Genomic DNA, 21,742 nt, shown 5'->3' with positions numbered 1-21,742 from the left:
GGCCCCATTTCCTCATCTTCAAAGGCAGCTCCACCAGGCTGAGTCCTGGTTCACATGAGAACTCCACCCCTGCCTGGCTGGTTCTCCCAGGGCAGCTGATCGGCCACCTTAACTCCGTCTGCAGCTTTCACCGCCCTTTCCATGTACCCAACACAGAGGTTCCAGGGACTGGATCTGCCATCCTGGGGGTTGGAGAGGGAATTTTTCTGCCCAACACACATACCATATAATTTACATGTCTATCCATTTAAAATTTCTATCTCTTACTAGAATGCCATTTCTATGAAGACACAAACCTCATACAAGGCATAGAAAACAGACACCTTGGGGTGAAGGGGCTCAGATGGGCCCCCTGGCTCAGAAAACAAGGAGAGGTGTCAGAGCAGCTTCCTTGGGTCTCCAGCCTTCACAGCCGGGGCCTCCCAGGCAGGTTCCAGCAGCAGCAGCAGCAAAAGAGATGTGGTGGGCAGCGTCAGGCGTTGGTGAGATTCCTGACACAGTTCAGTAGGAAAGAAGCTTCCTAAACCGAGCTCACCTCAAGGAAGCTGGAGATGTATGCCACCTTACAAAATGAAATACAAATTTAGTTGGGCAAAACTCCAATCAGGGCTCAGAGCACTTTCCTTTTGCAGGTTTTGTGCAGGTTACAAGGGACCCACTTCTGTGTCTGGTCCCCTGCTCTGTCCTCTGACTTGCCAGGGTGGGGTGCTCATTGGCCTCCAGACTCCACCCACTTTTCTGGTTGCACCCAGTTTCCATCTCCAAGTCACACCTAAGACTGCTGCTTCTTTTGTTGTTATTTTCTCAGCCCAGCAGAAATTCTAACATTCACCAGGTCGTCCCTGCTCAGGCTACTGGAGAAGGAGCCTCTGAGGAAAATCTTGGCGCAAGAAGAAGATCTCCTGCCTGGATTTCCAGCACACTCTGTTTTCTGAGAATTCCTGAGTTTCTTTGGCCATTGTCACAGGGGTCTGCCACACAGCTACCCCCTGGCCGAAGTGGCCCCTGGCACCTCAGAGAACTTTACTTTTCCAGGAAGACCCTGCCCAGGAAGAAGGTAGCAAATATTTTCTTATTGTTTGTTGCCTATGATGCCTTGGATGTTGTGTTGATTGTGCCATTTTGATTCCAAGAAAGCAGACCTGGCAAAGAGTTAGGAATGCAAGTGGTTTCTGGCAAATATGTAGGGCCTGTGAGGTAGGAAAGTGGAGGAAGCAAGATCACGTAGGTTCTCTGTGAGAGAGGCCCTGGGCCCAGCAGGATGGAACATCCCTGGCTGACAAGGGCCATTCTCCCCTGTCCTCATCTCTGCCTGGGCTCCAGCTCCGTCCTGCCCGACAGAGGCCGTGGAGCGGAGCACTGGGCTGCTGGCCAATGCCCTGGTCTTTGGATAGACCGGTCTCCGGGTGGGGTCACAGTGGGAGAGCAGTGGGCCTGAGAGGTGCAGGGTTAGTGCAGGGCAGGGCTGCCTTGAATCTGCAGGTGTGGGGCCACCAGGCTGGACCTAGCTGTATGCTCAGCACAGGAGGTTGCAGTACTGCCTGCCCTCAACCTCCTTTTCCTATTTCTGCTTCTAGAGGGCACTGGGGACTGGGGTCAGGCTGGGGGTCTTGCCATCCCCTCCTGCTCTCCTCCACTCCCTGTCCACAGCTCTTGATTTCCCTGCCTGGACTGTCCCCACCAGAAATCTCCAGGCCTAAAATCCAGTAGGAACAGACAGCCTAGCCTGTCCCCAGGGGTTTGTTTGTTTTTTTTTTTTTTGAGACGGAGTCTTGCTCTGTCGACCGGGCTGGAGTGCAGTGGCCGAATCTCAGCTCATTGCAAGCTCCGCCTCCCAGGTTTACGCCATTCTCCTGCCTCAGCCTCCCGAGTAGCTGGGACTACAGGTGCCCGCCACTTCGCCCGACTAGTTTTTTGTATTTTTTAGTAGAGACGGGGTTTCACCGTGTCAGCCAGGATGGTCTCGATCTCCTGACCTCGTGATCCGCCCGTCTCGGCCTCCCAAAGTGCTGGGATTACAGGCTTGAGCCACCGCGCCCGGCCCCCAGGGGTTTCTTTAGCACTTGCAGGAGCCAATAAGGCTTCAGGTAGGAAGGCGTGAGTCACCCACAGAGGCCTAACAGGTGTTTCTGGAAATGCATCCTATGGCAGCCAAAGAGGCCAGACTTCTCAGTGTGTTCCCAAACAGAGCCAAGCACAGGGCTCATCGGCTGGAGGAGCCAGATCAGCTGCTCTTTAGTGTGCACTTGACAAGCCTTTGTACTGCAGGGGAGGAAAAATGATTTTCATGAGAAAAACAAACAGAAGTTTATTAATATCTATCTATCTATCTATCTATCTATATCTATGTATCTATGTATCTATCTATGTATCTATGTATCTATGTATGTATGTATGTATGTATCTATCTATCTATCATCTCTTGTATATACACCGGAAACACCAGGAGAAAATGAGTAATCCTTAAAGTGCTGGCTTAGAACTCCAGCATCTTCAACAGAAAACAATAAATGTCTAGAGAAGTGGCAGATCGTGGGAAGGCCAATCTACAGCATCAGAGAAGCTTGTGGTGCCTCTGCTGCTGTCCCTAGGCTGATAAGAGTCTGAAATTGTCTTTGGTGATCAACGTTTGTCCTTTCTGGAAGAGAGGGGAGGATACAATCAAAAGTAGCTCAATAATAAATGGAAAACAAATGGAAAAGAAAGATGTTCATTTCATCCAGGTTCTTGAATTCATTGACATATAGTCGTACATAGTATTCCCTTACAATCCTTTTTGTTTCTGTAAGGTTGGTAGTGATGTTTCTTCTTTCCTTCCTGGTATTAGTAATTGGAGTTTTATCCCTCCACCATTTGCTTAGTCATTGTAGGTTAACGTTTTCCAATTTGGTTGATCTTTTCAAAGAACCAACTTTTGGTTTTATTGAGTTCGCCAATGTTTTTCTATTCTTGATTTCATTTATTTACACTCCAATTTTTATTTCCTTCTGTTTGCTTATTTGGGGCTTAGGTCATTTTGCTCTTTGAATTTCTTAAAGTGAAATGTCAGGTTATTAATTTGAGATAGTCCTTTCTTTATCCTTTCCTTTCTCAGTATACTGGCATTTACAGCGGTAAGTTTTCCTTCAAGTGCTGCTTTATCTGCTTCTTCTAAGTCATAATGCTGTGAATTTGTTTCCATTCACCTCGAAGTATTTTCTAATTTTCCTTGTGAGTTTCCCATTCATCGATTGGTTTTTAGAGTGTTTAGAAAATTGTTTGTCTTTTTTTTTTTTTTTTTTTGAGACGGAGTCTCGCGCTGTGTCACCCAGGCTGGAGTGCAGTGGCGCGATCTCGGCTCACTGCAAGCTCCGCCTCCCAGGTTCAGGCCATTCTCCTGCCTCAGCCTCCGAGTAGCTGGGACTACAGGCGCCCGCCACCACGCCCGGCTAGTTTTTTGTATTTTTAGTAGAGACGGGGTTTCACCATGTTAGCCAGGATGGTCTCGATCTCCTGACCTCGTGATCCACCCGCCTCGGCCTCCCAAAGTGCTGGGATTACAGGCTTGAGCCACCGCGCCCGGCGAAAATTGTTTGTCTTAAAGATGACTTTGCCTGATGTTATTAATAGCAATTTCAGTTGTCTTTGTTTACTATTGATGTGTTTTATCTTTTCCATACATTTACTTTTAAACCACTTGTATCTTTGGATCTACACTGTATCTTTAAATTGTGTTTAAAATTCATTCTGAGAATCTTTGCTTCTTCTTTTGAATGTTTATCACTTTGACATGTAAAGGAATTACTGCTAAGGTAAAACAGAATTCATGTCTGTCACCTTTTTTGTAGTTTTCTATATGCCCTATGTCGTTTTGTTCATCTGTTCATCTTTTCCACCACTATTGCTTTCTTTTGCGTTAAACAGATACCTTTTTTTTTTTTTTTTGAGATGTAGTCTCACTCTGTCACCCAGGCTGGAGTGCAGTGGTGCCGTCTCGGCTCACCGTAAGCTCCGCTTCCCGGGTTTATACCACTCTCCTGCCTCAGCCTCCCGAGTAGCTGGGACTACAGGCGCCCGCCAGCACGCCCGGCTAATTTTTTGTTTTTTAGTAGAGACAGGGTTTCACTGTGTTAGCCAGGATGGTCTCGATCATCTGGCCTCGTGATCCACCCACCTCAGCCTCCCAAAGTGCTGGGATTACAGGCTTGAGCCACTGCACCCGGCCCAAACAGATTCTTTCTACTGTATTATTTTACTTCCTTTATTGTCTTTTTCCTTTTTTATTTAAAAAAGTTATTTTCTTAGTCATTTCTGGGGATTCCAATTAATATCTTAATTTATCACAACCTAGATCATATTAAAACTGACTTAATTTTAACAGGATGCAAAATCTCTGCTTGCAGTTTCAGCTGCTCTGTGTGGCTTTGCTACCAGAATGCAGAGCACTCAGGAGGAGGCTGGGAATTCAGTGGGTGGGGCTGCAGATCAGACAATAATTACAAAAGACACTTACTAAAGCTTTCTATGCCACAGAAGCTGTAAAAAACATTTACTGCTATTATCTCAGTTAACTGACAGTGCTCTTATCAAGTAAGGATGACTTTAACCCCATTTTACATACAAATACATTGAATTGCAGAGAGGTTAGGGAGCTTCCTCTGGTCACACAGCAGTAAGCGGTAGACCCCACACACACAGCACTGTAGGAGAACCTGCCACATAGTTTCTCTAGACAATTGGACCTGCTGATGATGTCACCATCCTTGCAGCCTCTGCCTGATTCTCCCACAGGCATGGGCTCTGCAGCTGGGGCTGAGGGTTTGGGGATTTCTCATCTCCCTGTTATGCTGATGGTGTGGGATAGGGTGTTTCATTCTCCCTTTTGTTGATCTGTATAATTTTTGAAGATGGATGGAGAGATTTGTATTTGGGCTATTACTGTTATTGTATCTCAACCCAAAGTCTTCATTCCTGTGTTTAAGGGATTAATTTTTTTCCATCTAGTATTTTGGCTGTTCCATTTTATTTCTGACCATGGATTAGATGATCTAGTCCCCAGGTAGTGAGAAACAGCAACCATCTGCTACCTTTATTATGTCTTCCTTTTGATGGATGTTTGGGTTATTGTTAATTTTTGGTACGACAACAACACTACAATAAACAGCCATCTACCCACATGCTATTTGGAGCCTGTCTACAAGCCTGGAGCCCACATGACAGTGCCTGTGTACTGTGTAGTAGGATGAGTATGTGGTCAACTCCACTAGAAATTGTCAATTGTGTGTCAAAGGAGTGATTCCGTTTATCCTCCTGACAGCAATGATAGAGAATCTCCATTATTCCATGTCTTCTCCATTGCTTAATAATGATAGATCAAAATGTTCTCTATTGAGATTTCTTGTTCAAGCAGTTAGGAGAGTAAGTGCAGAATTCCATCAGTGAGCGGCAAGAGCACATAGCATAAAGTGTTAGTAACAAGAGCCTGAAGGAGGATCACCAGATGGAAGCAAAGCAGGAGACCATCAGGTTCCGCTACAGGCCTCTGGATTTGCTTTCCTGTTAGAAACTCCTAGTGGTCAAGAGAAAGAAGCAGAGGTGACAGTGGCAGCCAACTGGAAGGAGAGATGCTGAACTGGGCCTCACTCTCACGGGCTTCCTAGGAGCATCCTCAGCCTTGACACAGGAAACAAGTGTTTGTCCAAGTGAATGAGGGAATCCTGGGTCAGTTTTCCCTGGGGCAACTTCTCTCCTGCCACTCCCCATCTCACAGCCGCCCTCACTAAAGGTCACAAGGGTCATGTATTTCCCTTCACCACCCACCCTGGGGTGCTGCAGCCTGGACCAACTTCCTTCCTCCTTTATCACATCACAGTCAGGGCCTGCTACAACCCATGGGAACTCAAGACTAAAGCTGGTAATGAAGGGTCTGCTCTTCCCATCGTGGGAAGGTCTAGGGAACCTTGGGGGAACCCATCAGTGTTAGTCAATTTTCACACTGCTGATAAAGACATACCAGGGACTGGGCAATTTACAAAAGAAAGAGGTTTAATAGACTCAGTTCCACGTGGCTGGGGAGGCCTCACAATCATGGTGCAAGGTGAAAGGCACGTCTCACATGGTGGCAGACAAGAGAAGAGAGCTTGTTCAGGGAAACTCCCCTTTACAAAACCATCAGATTTTGTGAGACTTACTCACTATCACAAGAATAACATGGGAAAGACCAGCTCCCATGATTCAGTTATCTCCCACTGGGTCCCTCCCAGAGCATGTGGGAATTGTGGGAGCTACAATTCAAGATGACATTTGGGTAAGGACACAGCCAAACCATATCATTCTGCCCCGGCTCCTCCCAAATCTCATGTCCTCACATTTCAAAATCAATCATGCCTTCTCAACAGTCCCCCAAAGTCTTAACTCATCTCAGCATTAACTCAAAAGTCCACAATCCAAAGTCTCATCTGAGACAAGGCAAGTCCCATCCACCTATGAGCCTATAAAATCAAAGGCAAGTTAGTTACTTCCTAGATAAAATGCGGGTACAGGCATTGGATAAATACAGCCATTCCACATGGGAGAAATTGACCAAAGGGGCTAACGACCCCATGCCAATCCAAAATCCAGCAGGGGTGCATGGGGCTGCTGCAGTGATAAGGCACTTGTTCTAGATATTTACCCAACTGTGTTGTGATAGGGGGGATATTACAGGTGATTGCTGATTTCAACCACAGATGACTTTCGGGGAAAGCGCTCACTTGGTTGTTTCAGTTTCCACCACACTAAATCCTCTCTGGGTTCTGTGCTCTCCTCTCAGCCTAAGTCATTGCCAACAAGTGACACAACAAGTGACATGAAGGTACAGCCTCCCTCCCGGCTGCTTTCACAGGATGGCCTTGTAGAGACATGAGGTCTCACAGCTCGGGATATTCAAGACCAGAGCTGATTTCTTTCTCATGGGGTCAGACCACCTCACTCTATAGGCCGGGATGTCTTGTGAGTGAGAAACTGATGGACACAGCAGCGGATCTTGACAGAAGTTCCTCCTCTTTGACTCAAACAACAGAAAGTGGACAGTGGTTCATGCTGGAGCCAGGCAGATGAAAGAGAATTGGGAGAAGAATAGGGATGTGAGTACGTGAACATGTTCTTTCAGAATATTTCGCTGGGAGGCTGCAAGAGCTGGCTAGAGGAATTCTTGATGAACAGGGAGAAAAGGCTGGAGCTGGCAGGTAACTGAGAACTGTCTTGAAATCTAGTTACCCCAGTGTGAGTGTGTCATTAGTGTGTGTGAATGTGTGTGCGAGTGTGAGAGTCACTAGTGTGTGTGAATGTGTGTGAATGTGAGTGTGTCTGTGTGAAAATATGTGTGTGAGTGTGAGTGTGTGTCAGTGTGAGAGTGTGTGTGTGTGTGATTACCGTGTGTGAATGTGTATGTGTGGGTGTATAGATTTGTGTCTGGAGAGTGTATGTGAGTGTGTGTGTGAGTGAGTGAGTGTGAACATGACCTCCTCATGCAGGGCTCCTCCTGGGCATGCCTGTGCTGTCCCATCCTCCTGTCCCTTCTCCCTCCTGACTCCTCCTCCTCACTGCACCTGATTCTGCTCCCCTCACTGTGGATTTCTCACCACCCTCGAAACTGTGGGCATCACTGTGTTTCCACCTTTCTCCTTAGTGTTACCTCCTCCTAGGACCACTTTTCCTTTCCTATTTCTTGGTCTGTGTCTGGAAATCCATCAAAACCACCTCCAGTGCCAGCCCTGAGGCCCTCCCCTCCCCAACCGTGGGGCATCACCTCCTCTTCCCCCACAGTAGGAGTGTGGGCTGTGGTGTCCCCTGGCTACCCTCAGCAGCTGTGTGAGCTTCCTGAGGACAGGGGACACCCCCTCTCCCTTCCTACCCTAGGACCTGTCCCAGGGGCTGCCCTATAGTGGGGAAGGGGGGGAAAAACCTCTGCCTTCCAGGATGACCTGGGTCGGCAGGAGCTGAGGAGGCATCTCCTCAGATTTGGGGCCTGGACAAGGGCTGTCACTCTTGTGTTTCAATTTCAGCACAACCCACTGTGGCCCCAGGCACAGATCAACCCAAAGCCATGGCCACCAGCCTCAGTTCCTGAAGCCTCCTCGTTGTCCTCTGCTTCATTCTACTTGGCATCTGAGGAGAGTCCACTGTAGAGGGAGGGGAAACTGGCACAGGCTTCCTGAAGGACAGGGTGACAGAGCTCATCAAGAGTCAAAAATATCCAAGTCTGAATGAAGAATATGTATTCATATTCATTTGAAATGACATAAAGACTCCCCGGAAAGGTGAGAAGAATCCAATCAAGTTTTGTCCTGGGCGTGTGGCAAATGAGAGTGGACGCAGGCAGGGATGGGGACAGTCTTTCACATATGACTTTTCACGGTTTCGATTCTGAAACACGTGAATATATGGAGGTGAAGTAGTAAGAAAGAGTGGGGCCGGGAGCCCTGGGGACGGTCACCGGGTGGGCTTGCCTGATCTGTTGGGGGCCCGGAGGGTCCAGGGACACAAACCCGGGCAGGGGCACGCGGGGCTGCTGCAGTGAGGAGGCACTGGTTCTAGATATTTACCCAACTGTGCTGTTATAAGTAGGATATTACAGGTGGTGGCTGATTTCAACCACAGATGACTTTCGGGGAAAGTTTGCTCCTGTGGGTTTCAGTTTCCACCTCGCCGTGCGCTCTCCGGGTTCTGCACGCACCTCCCAGGGCGCCCGCTGCGCCCCAGCTCTGGACCCAGGTCCTGCCCGGTGGAGACCGATGAGTGGGTGCCCCGCCGCCGACCACAAGAGTTCTTTGTATATTCAGGATACCAGTCCCTTACCAGATACATGATTTTCAAATATTTTCTCTCAGTCTGTAAGTTTTTTTTCTCTCTCTTTCTTTCTAAATGGAATCCTTTTTGAAGCACAAAAGTTTTACATTTGCATGAAATGAAATTAAACTACCTTTTATTTTGCCATCTGTGCTATTGGCATGCAGTACTCAAGAAGCCTTTGCCATATCCAGGGTCACAAAAATTTATTGCTTTATTTTCTTCTGAGACTTTCATAGTTTCATGTCTTAGGTGGACATCTGCCATTCACCTAGAACTAGTTTTTGTGTGTGCTGTAAGGAAGGGGTCTGCCTCATTCTTCTGCATGTACCATCCAGTTGTCCCAGCACCATTCACTGTAGTGTAGGATGCACCTGCCCAACCTCCTGTTCGTCTCTTCTGTACTTGGCATCAGAACTGCATCCTGCTGAATGGTTCTCCTAAGGTTTCCATCAATGAAATCCCCTCATGTGAATCCCATGTAGGCACCTACTTCTCAGAGGACCTGGACTAAGGAGCGGATTTACCAGAGGAAATTATATTTCATGAGAAGGAAGCTTCTGAGTATACTTATACTCAACATATCCCTTACTACAGCAAAAGTAAGAAATTGGCCTGGCGCGGTGGCTCATGCCTGTAATCCCAGCACTTTGGGAGGCCAAGGTGGCAGATCACCAGGTCAGGAGATTGAGACCACCCTGGTTAACACGGTGAAACCTCGTCTCTGCTAAAAATACAAAAAATTAGCTGGACATGGTGGTATGCACCTGTAGACCCAGCTACTGGGGAGGCTGAGGCAGGAGAATTGCTTGAGTCCAGGAGGCAGAGATTGCAGTGAGCCGAGATTGTACCACTGCACTCCAGCCTGAGTGACAGAGTGAGACTCTGTTTAAAAAAAAAAAAAATAAGAAATTGCATGATTTGGTCATTTGGGTCCCACAATCTTTATGTCAATTTAGCTTATTGGTGTTTAAATATTTTTCTTATTTCTGTTGTTGTTTTCTTTGAGACAGGCTCTCACTCTGTCACCCAGTCTGGAGTGCAGTGGCACCACCTCAACTCCCTGCAACCGCAAACTCCCAGGCTCAAGTGATCCTCCCACCTTAACCTTCTGAGGAGCTGGGACTACAGTCATGTGCTACTACACTTGGTCAATTTTTAAAACTTTCTGTAGAGACAGAGTCTCACCATGTTGCCACGGCTGATCTCCAGCTCCTAGCCTCAAGTGATACTCTGGCATTGGCCTCCCAAAGTTCTGGGATTACAGGCATGAGCCACCACTCCTGGCTCAAAAAGTTATTGCTTTTTAGGTTTTACTTTTCAGATGGTTGTATGACATTATGAAGACTTTTAAAATTCTGTATAAATAATTTGGACAATGCTGTACTATAGCAAGCTTTCTTCAGCCACAGCTTCCTAAAAATAGAAGTGGTATTAAAATGTTGTGCATTTGTCAAATCTTAAAGAAGTTTCAAATCTTTAGGGTGATTCTGACCTCTCATTTTGGCTGACACAATAATCCATAAGAACAAGTAAAGCACCCACTCTGATCTGGAAAGGGTAGGGAGGTGAAAGCATTGATAAGCCAAAGTGACAGCCTCTTTTATAGACATGATCCTGCCTAAATTTCTCATGCCCCACAAAAGAGGGTCATGAACTCCCCGCTTCTCCAGAGTTCCATGCAGTCCTTGAAGCACTCTCTGGCAGTCTCCACAAGTGGCTGAACAGCTCCTTCTGGTCTCTGTGGGGCTTCGGAGGCTCCAGGTCCTCTAGGCCCAGGGGCTGTCATGCTCACCAGGTCTCACCAAGGGTGCACCCCACCATGGGTGGTGGAGGAGACCGGGTGTAGCTGCTCCTGTCCTTACCCCTCTCCTGACCGGCCAATCTTAACAGGAGGAAGGAGTAGGGATGAGTGGAGCCATGGAGGTTGGTGCTGGAAAGAACGGAAACGAAGACCTTTGTCCAATCCCTCAAATGATGGGGATCCTTTCTGAGTTCTAGCAGCCCTGGGGTAGTCTGATGATTGGATTCCTCTGATGTGTCTTAAATCGTATCATGTGGCAGGCACTGTGCTAGGTGCTGGGTTTACATGTGGGTGATGGATGTGTCCAGTCCTCCAGGAACTTGGAATCCAGGGACAGAAACAAACACCCACGTGGCTGCTGCTGCTGATGTGATGTCCCCGCAGTGGTTGGGACTATCAGAGGGCAGAAGAGGGGGTGACTCATTCTCCCTGGGGAGTTGCATGGAAGCTTCTTGGGAGGTGGCATTTCAGACTGCTCTTGTAGGAATAGGAAGAATACAGCGTGGCCAGGTGGGAGGAGAAGACAGGGCACCCAGAAGAGGGACAAGCACGAAGAGGAGGCCTGGGGGTGCAAATATCACAGAACTTTGGGGAGCTGTGAGAAGTCTGCAGTAATGAACCCTCAGTTACTGGGGTAGACTCTTTCCACAGGGAGGAGGGAATATCAGGACACAAGATAAGGAAGGAGGCGTGGGCAGGAAGCCCCCTGGAGTCCCTGTCTCCCTGACAGCGAATCAACCAGGAAATCAGTTCACCATTCATACATGCATGTTATCACACACACAGATACAGACACACACACACAGACACACAGAGACAGGCACACACAGTCTCTCTCACACACACTCACACCACACAGGCATACACACACTCACACAAACACACACAAATGCGTGTAGAAATACAGACACAGACACGCACATGCACACACAAAGACACACATAAACACAAGGGAGAAACTGGGTGTCATCTCAAGAGTTGTCATGTCTGGCCCATGCTGCCCACTCACCTGTCACCTCAGGGGCTGTCTGCCAGCTCATGAAGGAGTTCTGAAGTCATCAAGTAGGATGTCACTGTGTAATCTGAAACGCTCAGACAGCTCTTCACTCTGACCTTCCTTCCTGGTTTCCTTGGTTCTGGGATGAAACAGTGTCCTGCTAGTTTTCACTGCGGCAGAAGAAAAACCTCTCCCCTGAGGCAGAACTGCTGGGCCACCAGAGCGCACCCCTCTGCTCTTTGCCTTCAGGGCATCCTGATCTGCAGGGTGGGAGGAACTGCCCCAATCCTCAGAAATGAACTCTTTATGGATTCCTCATTCGACATGATGTCAACGTCTCTTTTGTCTTCTCTGTAGCCCTTGACTGTGGATCCCAAACTGTGTGTCAAGGAGCTCACGGCACAAACTCACTGTGAGCAAACCCTCTGGGCTTATTGAAGTATTTGCAAGATAAGCATTGCCATCTGCTGGACAAAACTAGGAAGTACTAGTCCAAGATATTTTAGTTTCAACGTTAGACTATGCACTGTTACAGGTCATATGTGCATGCTGCCACTCAGGGTAATTTTAGTATTTTTGGTAAAGACAGGGTTTCACCATGTTGGCCAGGCTGGTCTCAAACTCCTGAGCTCGTGATCTGCCCGCCTCAGCCTCCGAAAGAACATTTTTTCATGTTTGTTGGCCACTTGCAGGTCTTCTTTTGAAGTGTCTGTTCACATTCTTTTCTTATTTTTTAATTGGGTTTTTTGTTCTTGCTTGTTGAGTTGTTTAAGTTCCTTGTAGATTCTGAACATTAGAGCTTTTCCAGATGCATAGTTTGCAGATATTTCTCCCACTCTATAGGCTGTTTACTGTTTGCTAGTTTCTTTTGCTCTGCAGAAGCTCTTTAGTTTAAGGAGGTCCCCTTTGTCAATTTTTGGTTTTGGTTGCAATTGCCTTTGGTGTGTTCACCATGAAATCTTTTCCAGACTGTATGTCTAGAGTGGTATTTCCTAAGTTATCTTCCAGGATTTCTATAGTTCTAGGACTTACATTTAAATCTTTAGTCCATGGCGAGTTATTTTACATACATGGTGAAAGGCGGGGCTTCAGTTTCATTCTTCCGCACATGGCTAGCCAGTTATCGCAGCAGCATTTGTTGATTTTGTTGAAGGTTAGATGGTTGTAGGTGTGAAGTTTTCTTTCTGACTTCTCTGTTCTGTTCCACTGATGTGTCTATTTTTGTACCAGTACCACTCTGTTTTGATCACTATAGCCTTATGTTATAGTTTGAAGTCTGGCAATGTGATTCCTCTGGCTTTGTTCTTCTTGCTTATGATTGTTTTGGCTATTTGGGCTCTTTTTAAATTCCAAATAACTTTTAGATTAGATTTTTCTAGTTTTGTGAAAAATGATGTTGGTATTGATAGGGATAGTGTTGCATCTATAAATTACTTTTGGAAGTATGGCCATTTTAGCTATATTGTATCTTCTAACTCATGAGTATAAATTATTTTTCCATGTATGTGTGTTGTCCCTGGTTTTTTTCAGCCATGTTTTGTAGATTCTCTGTTTCCACACAAAATCTAGCAGAATCACTCATTTATTACTCCACATCATGGAGGAAAAATGAAATAACATTAATTCTCTACTGGGTAATACAAGAAAATTCTAAACTCAGTAGGTTTTTGGGAAATAGAACTCTCTGTTGAAATATTAGTACAGAGCAATAAATTACTGAGGAAATAATCATTAATATAATTTTTTCTTATTAAATAAAGAATTACCCTTCAGGACACGGAAAGAAACCCTGGAGGTCTGAACTATAACATGATTGTTTTACTGACTATATCATTTGGAAGAAAGAGGTCATCATTCAAAAAGTACTCAATTTTCCAAACAAAAGCAGAAGAAAGAAAATGTTGACATATCTTGTTTAGTCAGCCAGAACTTTAATTGCAGGAATTCCATCAGGTAGCACCAATAAAAAATAACATAATATGTTAGGAATAACTGCTGGTAAAATTGTTGACAAAAGGAATCAAGGCAGTGAATGAGCTACTGGGTCCCTGGTGTCATTATGATCTGCTGGAGGCCTCTGGACATACACAGTGGGTGGTGGGCAGGTGGCCAGCCAGAAAAGCGAGTTTGATCGAGAACCTGCTCACAGGGGCTTTTTGGTGTCATCTTTAACTTTCAAAAAAGACACAAATGTTGGTTTAAGAGATGAATGAGAACCTGGATCACTTTTCCAGGGTAATCTTTCCCTAGGCACTCCACGTCTCAGAGCCCCCTGCACTAAGGGACCTGTTTTTCCCTTGAGCCCCAACCCTGGCACCTGCAGCTTGGACCATCCTCTTTCTTCCTTTGTCACATCACAGAGTCAGCCCAGGCCCTGCACCTGACCAGGGGATGGAGTGCAGGGGCCTGCAGGACTGAAGCTGGTAGTGATACGCCTTCTTCCGCACTCAAGGCCCTCTCTACCCTCTGATGACAGGGCCTAAAACATGGAAAGGGGTGGGGGAGCCCATCCAAAGACAGGGCTCTGTATTCCTCTGTCCTTGGCCTTGGGTGGGCCTGCAGGGAAGCATCCCTCCTTCCCCTTCTTCCTCAGCCTCTCCTCACACTGGGAGCAGCACCCATAGCTCTGAAGGTGACAGTCCCTGTTCCACCTTATTCATTCCTCGTCTAGCCCAGTGGTGCCCATGGAACCCCAGTAGCAGCTCAGCTCCCCTGTGTCTGAGTCCACTCTGCTCCTGGCAGGGCCATCAGTCGGCTCAGGACCTAGGGTTTGCAGGAGGGTGATGGCAGGGGAGCTGCCTTAAGGTCTGGACTCAAACCCCATGGGCCCATGGGACTGACATTTTAATAAACCTTTTCATGAGCAGCCTCTACTCTTTGCCTTCCACCTTAATTCCTGAAACCCAAGCCACTTTCTGTGGGAGGGCAGCTCTGCACCCCCTCCTGTTCAATTAGGTATACCAAGGCTCTCCCAGCCCCCTCCTCCTGGGATTACACCCATATCTGTAGGGACCAGCCCTACAGGGCCTGTGGGTTTTTCTCTTCGTGTGCGGAGATGAGAGATCGTAGAAATAAAGACACAAGACAAGGAGAAAAAGAAGACAGCTGGGCCCAGGGGACGACTACCACCAAGATGCGGAGGCTGGTAGTGGCCCTGAATGCCTGGCCGCGCCGTTATTTATTGTGTACAAGGGAAGAGGGCAGGGTAAGGAGTGTGAGTCGTCTCCAATGATGGGTAAGGTCACGCGAGTCACGTGTCCACCAGACAAGGGGTCCTTCCCTATTTGGTAGCTGAGGTGGAGAGAGAGAGAGGACAGCTTATGTCATTATTTCTTCCATGTATTTCTTGGACTTTAACACTTTCACTAATTCTGCTACTGCTATCTAGAAGGCGGAGCCAGGTGTACAGGGTGGACCATGAAAGCGGACTAGGAGCATGACCCTGAAGCACAGCATCACAGGGAGACATTTAGGCCTCCGGATGGCTGCGGGCAGGCTTGACTGATGTTTGGCCTTCCACAAGAGGTGGTGGAGCAGAGTGTTCTCTAACTCCCCCAGGGAAAGGGAGACTCCCTTTCCTAGTCTGCTAAGTAACAGGTGCCTTCCCAGGCACTGGCACCAGCACTAGACCAAGGTCTGCTAAGTAACAGGTGCCTTCCCAAGCACTGGCATTACCACTAGGCCATGGAGCTGTCTACCGGCCCTGTCCGGGCGTGACAGAGGGCTCACTCTCTTGTCTTCTGGTCACTTCTCACCGTGTCCCTTCAGCTCCTATCTCTGTTTGCCCTGGTTTTTCCTAGGTTATAATTGTGGAACAGAGATTATTATAACATTGGATAAAAGAGTAATGCTACAAACTAATGATTTATAATATTCATATATAATCATGTCTATATTCTACGTCTAATACAACTATTCTTATTTTAAGTATTTTCTTTATTATACTGGAACAGCTTGTGCCTTCAGTCTCTTGCCTCGGCACCTGGGTGACTTGCTGCCCACACATCTCTCTCTCAGCCTCAGAGATGAAATCCCCTTCCCTTGTCACACCTCATGTAAAGCTACCATGATGCACCTAACCCAATTAAGAGGACTGCCCCTGTCTGAATTCCTGCTGCCTGCAGGCCACACACCCTTCCCGAGTAGGCACCTGCTCTGAATCAGGCCTGAACTTGCTAAGCCCTCTCAAGCTCAACAGACCCTGAGCCTTGGTATGGCACCACCCTGCCTTTCCCTCTGGCCTCTGATGGTGAGAATCCATCAGAACTCAGGGCAGAGCTGCCCAGGTCATTTCCAACAAGCAACACAGGGTCTCATTCACCTGTCTCATGTCAGGATGAGAAGGTCCCAGCCATGGGGAGGGGCGGGACGTGGGGAATTCTCCATCCCCGTCCTCCCTCCTCACCCACCTGCCCCTTGCTCCACTCCCAATTCTGCCCCCATACCTGTCACTCCAAAGCACTCTCCTCAGTAGCCAGGGAGGATGAAGCAGAGGAGGATGAGGAGGAGGCTCCAGGGACTGAGGGTGGTGGCCATGGCTGTGGGTTGGGCTGTGCCTGGAGCACATGAGGAGGCACATGAGGAGGAGGCAGCAAAGGATGAGGGTGGTGGCCGTGGCCCTGAGTTGGGCTGCGCCTGAGGACATGGTGGGTGGTGCTGAAATGGAAACACAAGAGTGACAACACTTGTCCAGGCCTCAAATCTGAGGAGATGCCTCCTCAGCTCCTGCTGACCCAGGTCATCCTGGAAGGCAGAGGTTTTGTGCCCTCCTGCTATGGGGCAGCCCCTGGGACAGTTCCTGGGGTAGGAAGGGAGGGGGTGTCCCTGTCCTCAGGGAGCTCACACAGCTGCTGAGGGAAGCAAGGTGACAGCACAGCCCACCCTCCTGCTGTGGTGGAAAAGGAGGTGATGCTCCAGAGTTCGGGAGGGTAGGGTCTCTGGGCTGGTGTTGGAGGTGGTTTTGATGGATTTCCAGAACCAGAAGAGGGAAAGGAAAGGAAAAGTGATTATCAAAAGAGGAAACACTAAGGAGAAAAGTCTGAAAACACAGTGACACCTGCAGTTTCAAGGTTGGTGAGAAATCCACAGTGCGGGGAATAGAAGCAAGTGCAATGAAGAATAGGAGTCAGGAGGGAGAAGGGAGAGGAGGATGGGAGAGCACAGGCACGCCAGCACCCCCAGGAGGAGCGCCCCATGAGGGGGTCATTTTAACATAAACGTGTACACTGGGATGACTGAAGCTGAACTCAAGAACTAGTTTCTCGAGATCACCGTTTCTGATCTCATTCCAGATCCCCGTTTCTTTCTGCTGTTACCTCCTGCACTTGGCTCCAGGGTGCTGTCCATGCCCGTCAAGAAGTCCTTAAGCCATTTTGTGCAGTCTCCCATTGAGATGTAATGGAAGGACATGGTCACATCCTTGTCATTCTCCCACTTTTCTTTCATCTTTCTGGCTCCAGGATGAACTGTTGTCCACATTCTGTTCTCTGAGTCAAAGAGGAGGAAGACCTGTCCATCGAAACTGAACTGCCAAGATCCACTGCTGTGTCCTTCGGCTTTCTGCTCACAAGACATCCGGGCCTGCAGGGTGAGGGGTTCTGCCCCCATCAGAGAGAGATCAGCTCTGGTCTTGACACATGTTGAGCCCCCATCCTGTTCCGCTTACAATTTCCTGGCCTTACTCTCTCTGCCACATCCTGGCCTTGCCTCTAGACCTCTTAAGGGGTGATAGGACCTTCCTATTTGTATTTTTACATGAAAACTATAAACGCCTCTAACCTACCACTGTATCTGCTCCCTCCTGTCCTGGGCCATCTGAAACTTACCCCTGGGTGTGTAATTCTCCAGCTGAATGTCAAGCAGTTGCTGGGTGAGCATGTCCACCACTTCTCTCAGTACTGTGTTCTGTGCTTTCCAGGCCTTTGTGACATTTAGTTTTTTCCCCAGGGGACTGACGGGTGTGACTGTCTTGTTGCCACAGTTATAGTGAAGAAAAGTCTTTTTATCCACCTGGCCTTCAACCGCACACCACCGTGGTCCAGGTCTGAATTTAGGGATGATAGTGATGCCATAGCAAAGAGAGTGAGGGTCTGTGGAGAAAGGCAGGTGAGGGGTGGGTGGGGAGAAAAATACCCCTAGGTACCCCTCCTCCACACCGTGACAATAAGAGGATGCCTCTGGAGGGCTGGGCTGGCCCAGCAAAGAGTGCCCCCTCCAGAACTGTGGTGTCCACAAGATTAAGCCAAGTGCTCCCCACTTCCATGATGACAAGGAGGAGGAGGAGGAGGAGGAGGTCTCTGCTTATTGAGAAACCACATGTCCCCAGACATGTCCCACTGCCCCTCTGTCCACATCGGTCAACACATGAGAGGTGCCAGGACTGCTAGAGGAGGAGGGGCCTGGTTGGCAGAGGATCTTCAGCAGCAGCCCATGTGGACTGTGGGAGGTAGGAGAGGGTGTGGGGGCTGCCCCTGAGGTGCATGGTGGGATGGACTGAGGATGGAAACCAGTTGGATAAAGAAGAGTTAATTGTCATGGTCACAGGATTTAACATGTTGGCAAAGCCCCTGCTGATGGTGTTCATCTGCTATGAGGATGCCTTCCTGAAACCTTGGACAAAGAGATGGTCCATGCAGCAAGAAATAGAAAATCTGAAAATCTAAGGCAGGTATTAGAGGGAAGGATCACAGGCTCAGAGAAGGGCCCATGCTGGAGTGCTCTGAGTGTGAAAATCCAGAACAATTTCCATCCACTGTTCTCATGGGAAGCCTGGAGGACTCCTGTTTACCTGGTATATAAAGAAGGCCCCCTAAGAAGACACTAGAATGGGATGAAGCGGAGGGATGCCTATTGCTGAAGGTCATGGATGGGTTTAGGAGATGCTGTTCCTGAAATGGGCTCCCAGTAGTAACAGGATGAAAAATCCTGAAATAACAGATTCTAGGTGGAGGTGTCAACTGTCAGGAGCAAGGAGGGTTCAATGATGGAAATGATTAGAGAAGTTGCAATGCCAGCTGATGACCTCAGCCATACAAAGCTTTGCCCATGGCTCATAGAACAAAGGGGTCCAAGATCCAGAAGAGATGGAAACCCAATCTGAATACTGCTGGATTTAAATAATCACAACAAACAGCGATAAAACAAATGATGGATGACCAGGAGGCTGAAAGCAGCCAGTCCATCAAGAACAAGGCTGCTTTGCCCAATTTGCAGAATTAAGCCACTTCTCAGAGCCTGAACTCATAACTGGAAGAAGACACCAGTTTCCAGTGAGGAAGGACCCTTTAACTCTGCAGCAAGTGCAATGATTCTTTGTGGGCTTCTCCAAACATATTTATGGCCACCAGAGTTTGCTGTGAAGGGCAATTTTGTAAATATATAAAGGTGTGCAGGGAATATATTCTCCATTCCAACTACTCAACTCTGCTGTTGAAGCTCAAAAGCAGCCATAGACAATCCATGAATGATGAGCAAGGCTGGACCTGCCTTAGGTGCCCAGTGACCCAAGACCCCCTAAGGTCCTAGAGGTACATGTGGTTACAATGTTTAATTGGAGAATCACAACATAGATTCCGTGTGAATGTTCAGAGACAAGGCAATGCCACTCACAGGAAGGAAATCTCAACATTAAAAAGTGTCTTCTGTAGAGTTCTGGGCCTTGGCAGAGATGGGGCCTTTAGCCATGGAAGGGCCGTGACCATGCAGCCTCAGAGCTGCCCATTACAGGTGGGCTCCTCACCATCTAGGTCATTAGGAAGGTGGGCACAGCAGTGAGAAGACGCAGGTGGTTCTCCTGGGATAGGCAGAAGCAGGGTCACTGGGAACTAAGAAGTTGCACAAGCAGTTGGCCCCGATCCCCAGGACACAACATGGCTGCACCCCCTCACCCTCAGATCACACCTCAGGTTTCAGGGAAGGTTGCTGATGGCCCTGGTGGACCATAGATGCCACTCAGCAGCAAAGGAGGGGAGAGTAGACCCTGAACCATGGAACCCTCACTCCCATCACATCCACACCACCCAGAAGCCACAGGCAGAGTAGGACCACCTTCTACTCTCCAACTGACACCTGAGACACCACTTGGAGATGACACCCTAGAGGATGGGACACTATTCACTGGGACACTGTAATCCCTTCATCTAGGGTCAGTAAACTGGGACAGGGTCCGAATCTGGTCCCCCTTCATTTGCAGGTTGCCATTGCCTGCTGTTGTTCTACAAAGGGACCGGACTGGACACAGAGAACAGAACCCAAAGCCTGCAAAGATCACAGGGCATCCTTCCTCCCTTTCTAGAAAGGTTTTGCTGATCCCTGTCTACACAGTAACTATTCTCTACGACGCTGGCTCCCCACTAGGAAGAAAAGGCAGGTCTGGGCCCCAAGGGCAGAAGTGGGCGCCTCTATTCACCAGAGTTCCCAGGGTCTCTTGGAGGGAATGGTGCTTCACATCCCCTCTGCACAGGTTCTGTGGGGAGCTTGGGGTGTGTTTGCTGGGGTGTGTCCTCAGGCCAGAGGGAGAAGGTGCCACGTGGTGCAGGAGGTAATGAGGGTGCCTTCATGGATGGGGAGATCTCTGGGGTGACCAGCTGGGTTGAGGTGGGGAGTAAGAGGATGTGACCTGGGTGGTGGCAGTGGATGGTGAGGGGAGGGTGGGAAGTGTCTGCTGAGCCCCTGGGTGCAGATGAGTGTCTGCAGGAAAGTGCAGGGAAAAATTCCAGGGCACGCATCCCTGGGGGTGCTGGAGGGTTTGTATGGTGGAGAACGGGTGAGAGCAGAGCGGGCTGGTGGCTGGTGGGGGTGCCTGTGATTGTGTCCCTGTGGAACACCTATTAACCCTGTCCTGACCCCAGCTCGAGTTCCGGGGGCTCTGGTTTCTCCTTCCCGAGGGCGGGTGGGACTGCCAGGCTGCACGAGGGATCCCCGCCCCACCTCACCCTCTGCAGCCCTCTGGCCCCTCCTCTCTCCGGGGCGGGAAAAGGATTCCAGCCTCCTCTCTGACCGGCTCCTCCCCTCGGAGGATAAGTAGCCTCCGGGAGCGGATCCGGCGGGAAGGAAACGCGAAGGGGAACTGAGTGGGGGCGCAGTCCGGGGAGATCGCACCGGTCCTTCCAGAAACCTCCCCTCCTCTGAAGCCCGCAGCCCACAGCCCCTACATTTGGCCCCCGCCCCGCTTAGGCTCCATCCCCGAGCTCACCGGCCCGCCCCGTCCGGCACCAGACGGACAGCAGGAACAGAAGCGGGAGGCGTAGAAGGAACGCGGGGCTGGCGGCCGCTGCCATTGAGAAATTGGATCGCAGAGGACTGCAGACTCGGAGCCCAGCCCTTGGATCACCTGGCGGCTCTCAGGCTGTCTGAATGCAGCCTTAAATACTCACCAACTACACGCGGGTCATCGCGCGTCTAGCCAATCAGGTGTCTCTCAGCCAAGTCTTTCAACTAAGCCTACCCGACTTCCTACTGCAGCTCTTACCCCTGCGCAGGCCAGTCAGACTCCGCCCTGCCTGTCCCGGACCAGTCCCGTCAAAAGCTTCTTTCCATGACACCCTCATGTAATCATCACTTCATTTTGTATTAACCCAATGTGGATACCGATGCACAGAAAGGTGAAGAAAACGCACAGAAATGTTCAGCCGCGACAGGGTCTCCCTGTCCTCGCCTAGACCTGCGACACCCGCTTTCCCTCTCTCTGCGTTGCAGAATGCTCCCCTCCCGGTCCTGTGCGCAGACCCAAGCCCAGTCCCATCCCCGCGGCCCCATCCCAAATCCCGAGTGGACGTCGTTATAGCCTGGGCTAGGTTTGTTTGTTTGTTTGGTTTTTCTTTCTTTTCTTTTCTTTTTTTTCTTCGTGACAGTCTCACTCTGCCGCCCAGGCTGGAGTGCAGCGGCGCGATCTCGGTTCACTGCAACCTCTGCCTCGCGAATTCAAACGATTCTCCTGCTTTAGCCTCGCAAGTAGCTGGGACCACAGGTGCGCGCCACCAAACCCGGTTAAATTTTGTATTTTAGTGGAGGCGGGGTTTCACTGTGTTGCCCAGGCTGATTTTGGGCTCATGTGATCAGCCCGACTCAGCCTCTCAAAGCGCTGGGATTACAGGGGTGAGCCACCGCGCCTGGCCCGGGGCTAGATTATATTA

The 21,742-nt window shown here is 49.1% G+C and overlaps 1 protein-coding gene across 1 annotated transcript; it reads right to left on the bottom strand.

Moving 5' to 3' along the window:
• Positions 1 to 8,371: 8,371 nt before the first annotated feature.
• On the bottom strand, positions 8,372 to 20,971 carry LOC112622643 (UL-16 binding protein 5). Its single transcript, XM_025382363.1, has 6 exons — positions 20,803 to 20,971; positions 17,435 to 17,698; positions 16,925 to 17,206; positions 16,055 to 16,265; positions 14,747 to 14,900; positions 8,372 to 8,530 (listed from the first exon to the last, which is right to left on the bottom strand). Exons 1-6 carry the CDS (start codon positions 20,885 to 20,887, stop codon positions 8,372 to 8,374), a joined length of 1,155 nt encoding a protein of 384 aa, XP_025238148.1. The 5' UTR covers positions 20,888 to 20,971.
• Between the last annotated feature and the right edge of the window lie 771 nt (positions 20,972 to 21,742).

This window comes from Theropithecus gelada, chromosome 4 (assembly GCF_003255815.1).
Source record: "Theropithecus gelada isolate Dixy chromosome 4, Tgel_1.0, whole genome shotgun sequence".
Lineage (NCBI taxonomy): Eukaryota > Metazoa > Chordata > Mammalia > Primates > Cercopithecidae > Theropithecus > Theropithecus gelada.
The sequence above is the reverse complement of the archived record's forward strand: the minus strand, read 5'-3'. Positions and strand labels throughout refer to the sequence as shown.

Bases quoted from the DNA above. Each gene is read 5' to 3' on its own strand.
- LOC112622643 (XM_025382363.1), bottom strand. From the start codon at position 20,887: ATGGCAGCGGCCGCCAGCCCCGCGTTCCTTCTACGCCTCCCGCTTCTG. The intron at 14,901-16,054 runs GTATGGGGGCAG...TCTCCACCTCAG, and splicing joins AGAGTGCTTTGGAGTGACAG to CTACCAAATAGGGAAGGACC. The intron at 8,531-14,746 runs GCATCTTGGTGG...TCCTCACTGCAG, and splicing joins CAGGGCCACTACCAGCCTCC to CAGCCCCGCGTGCCCCTGCC.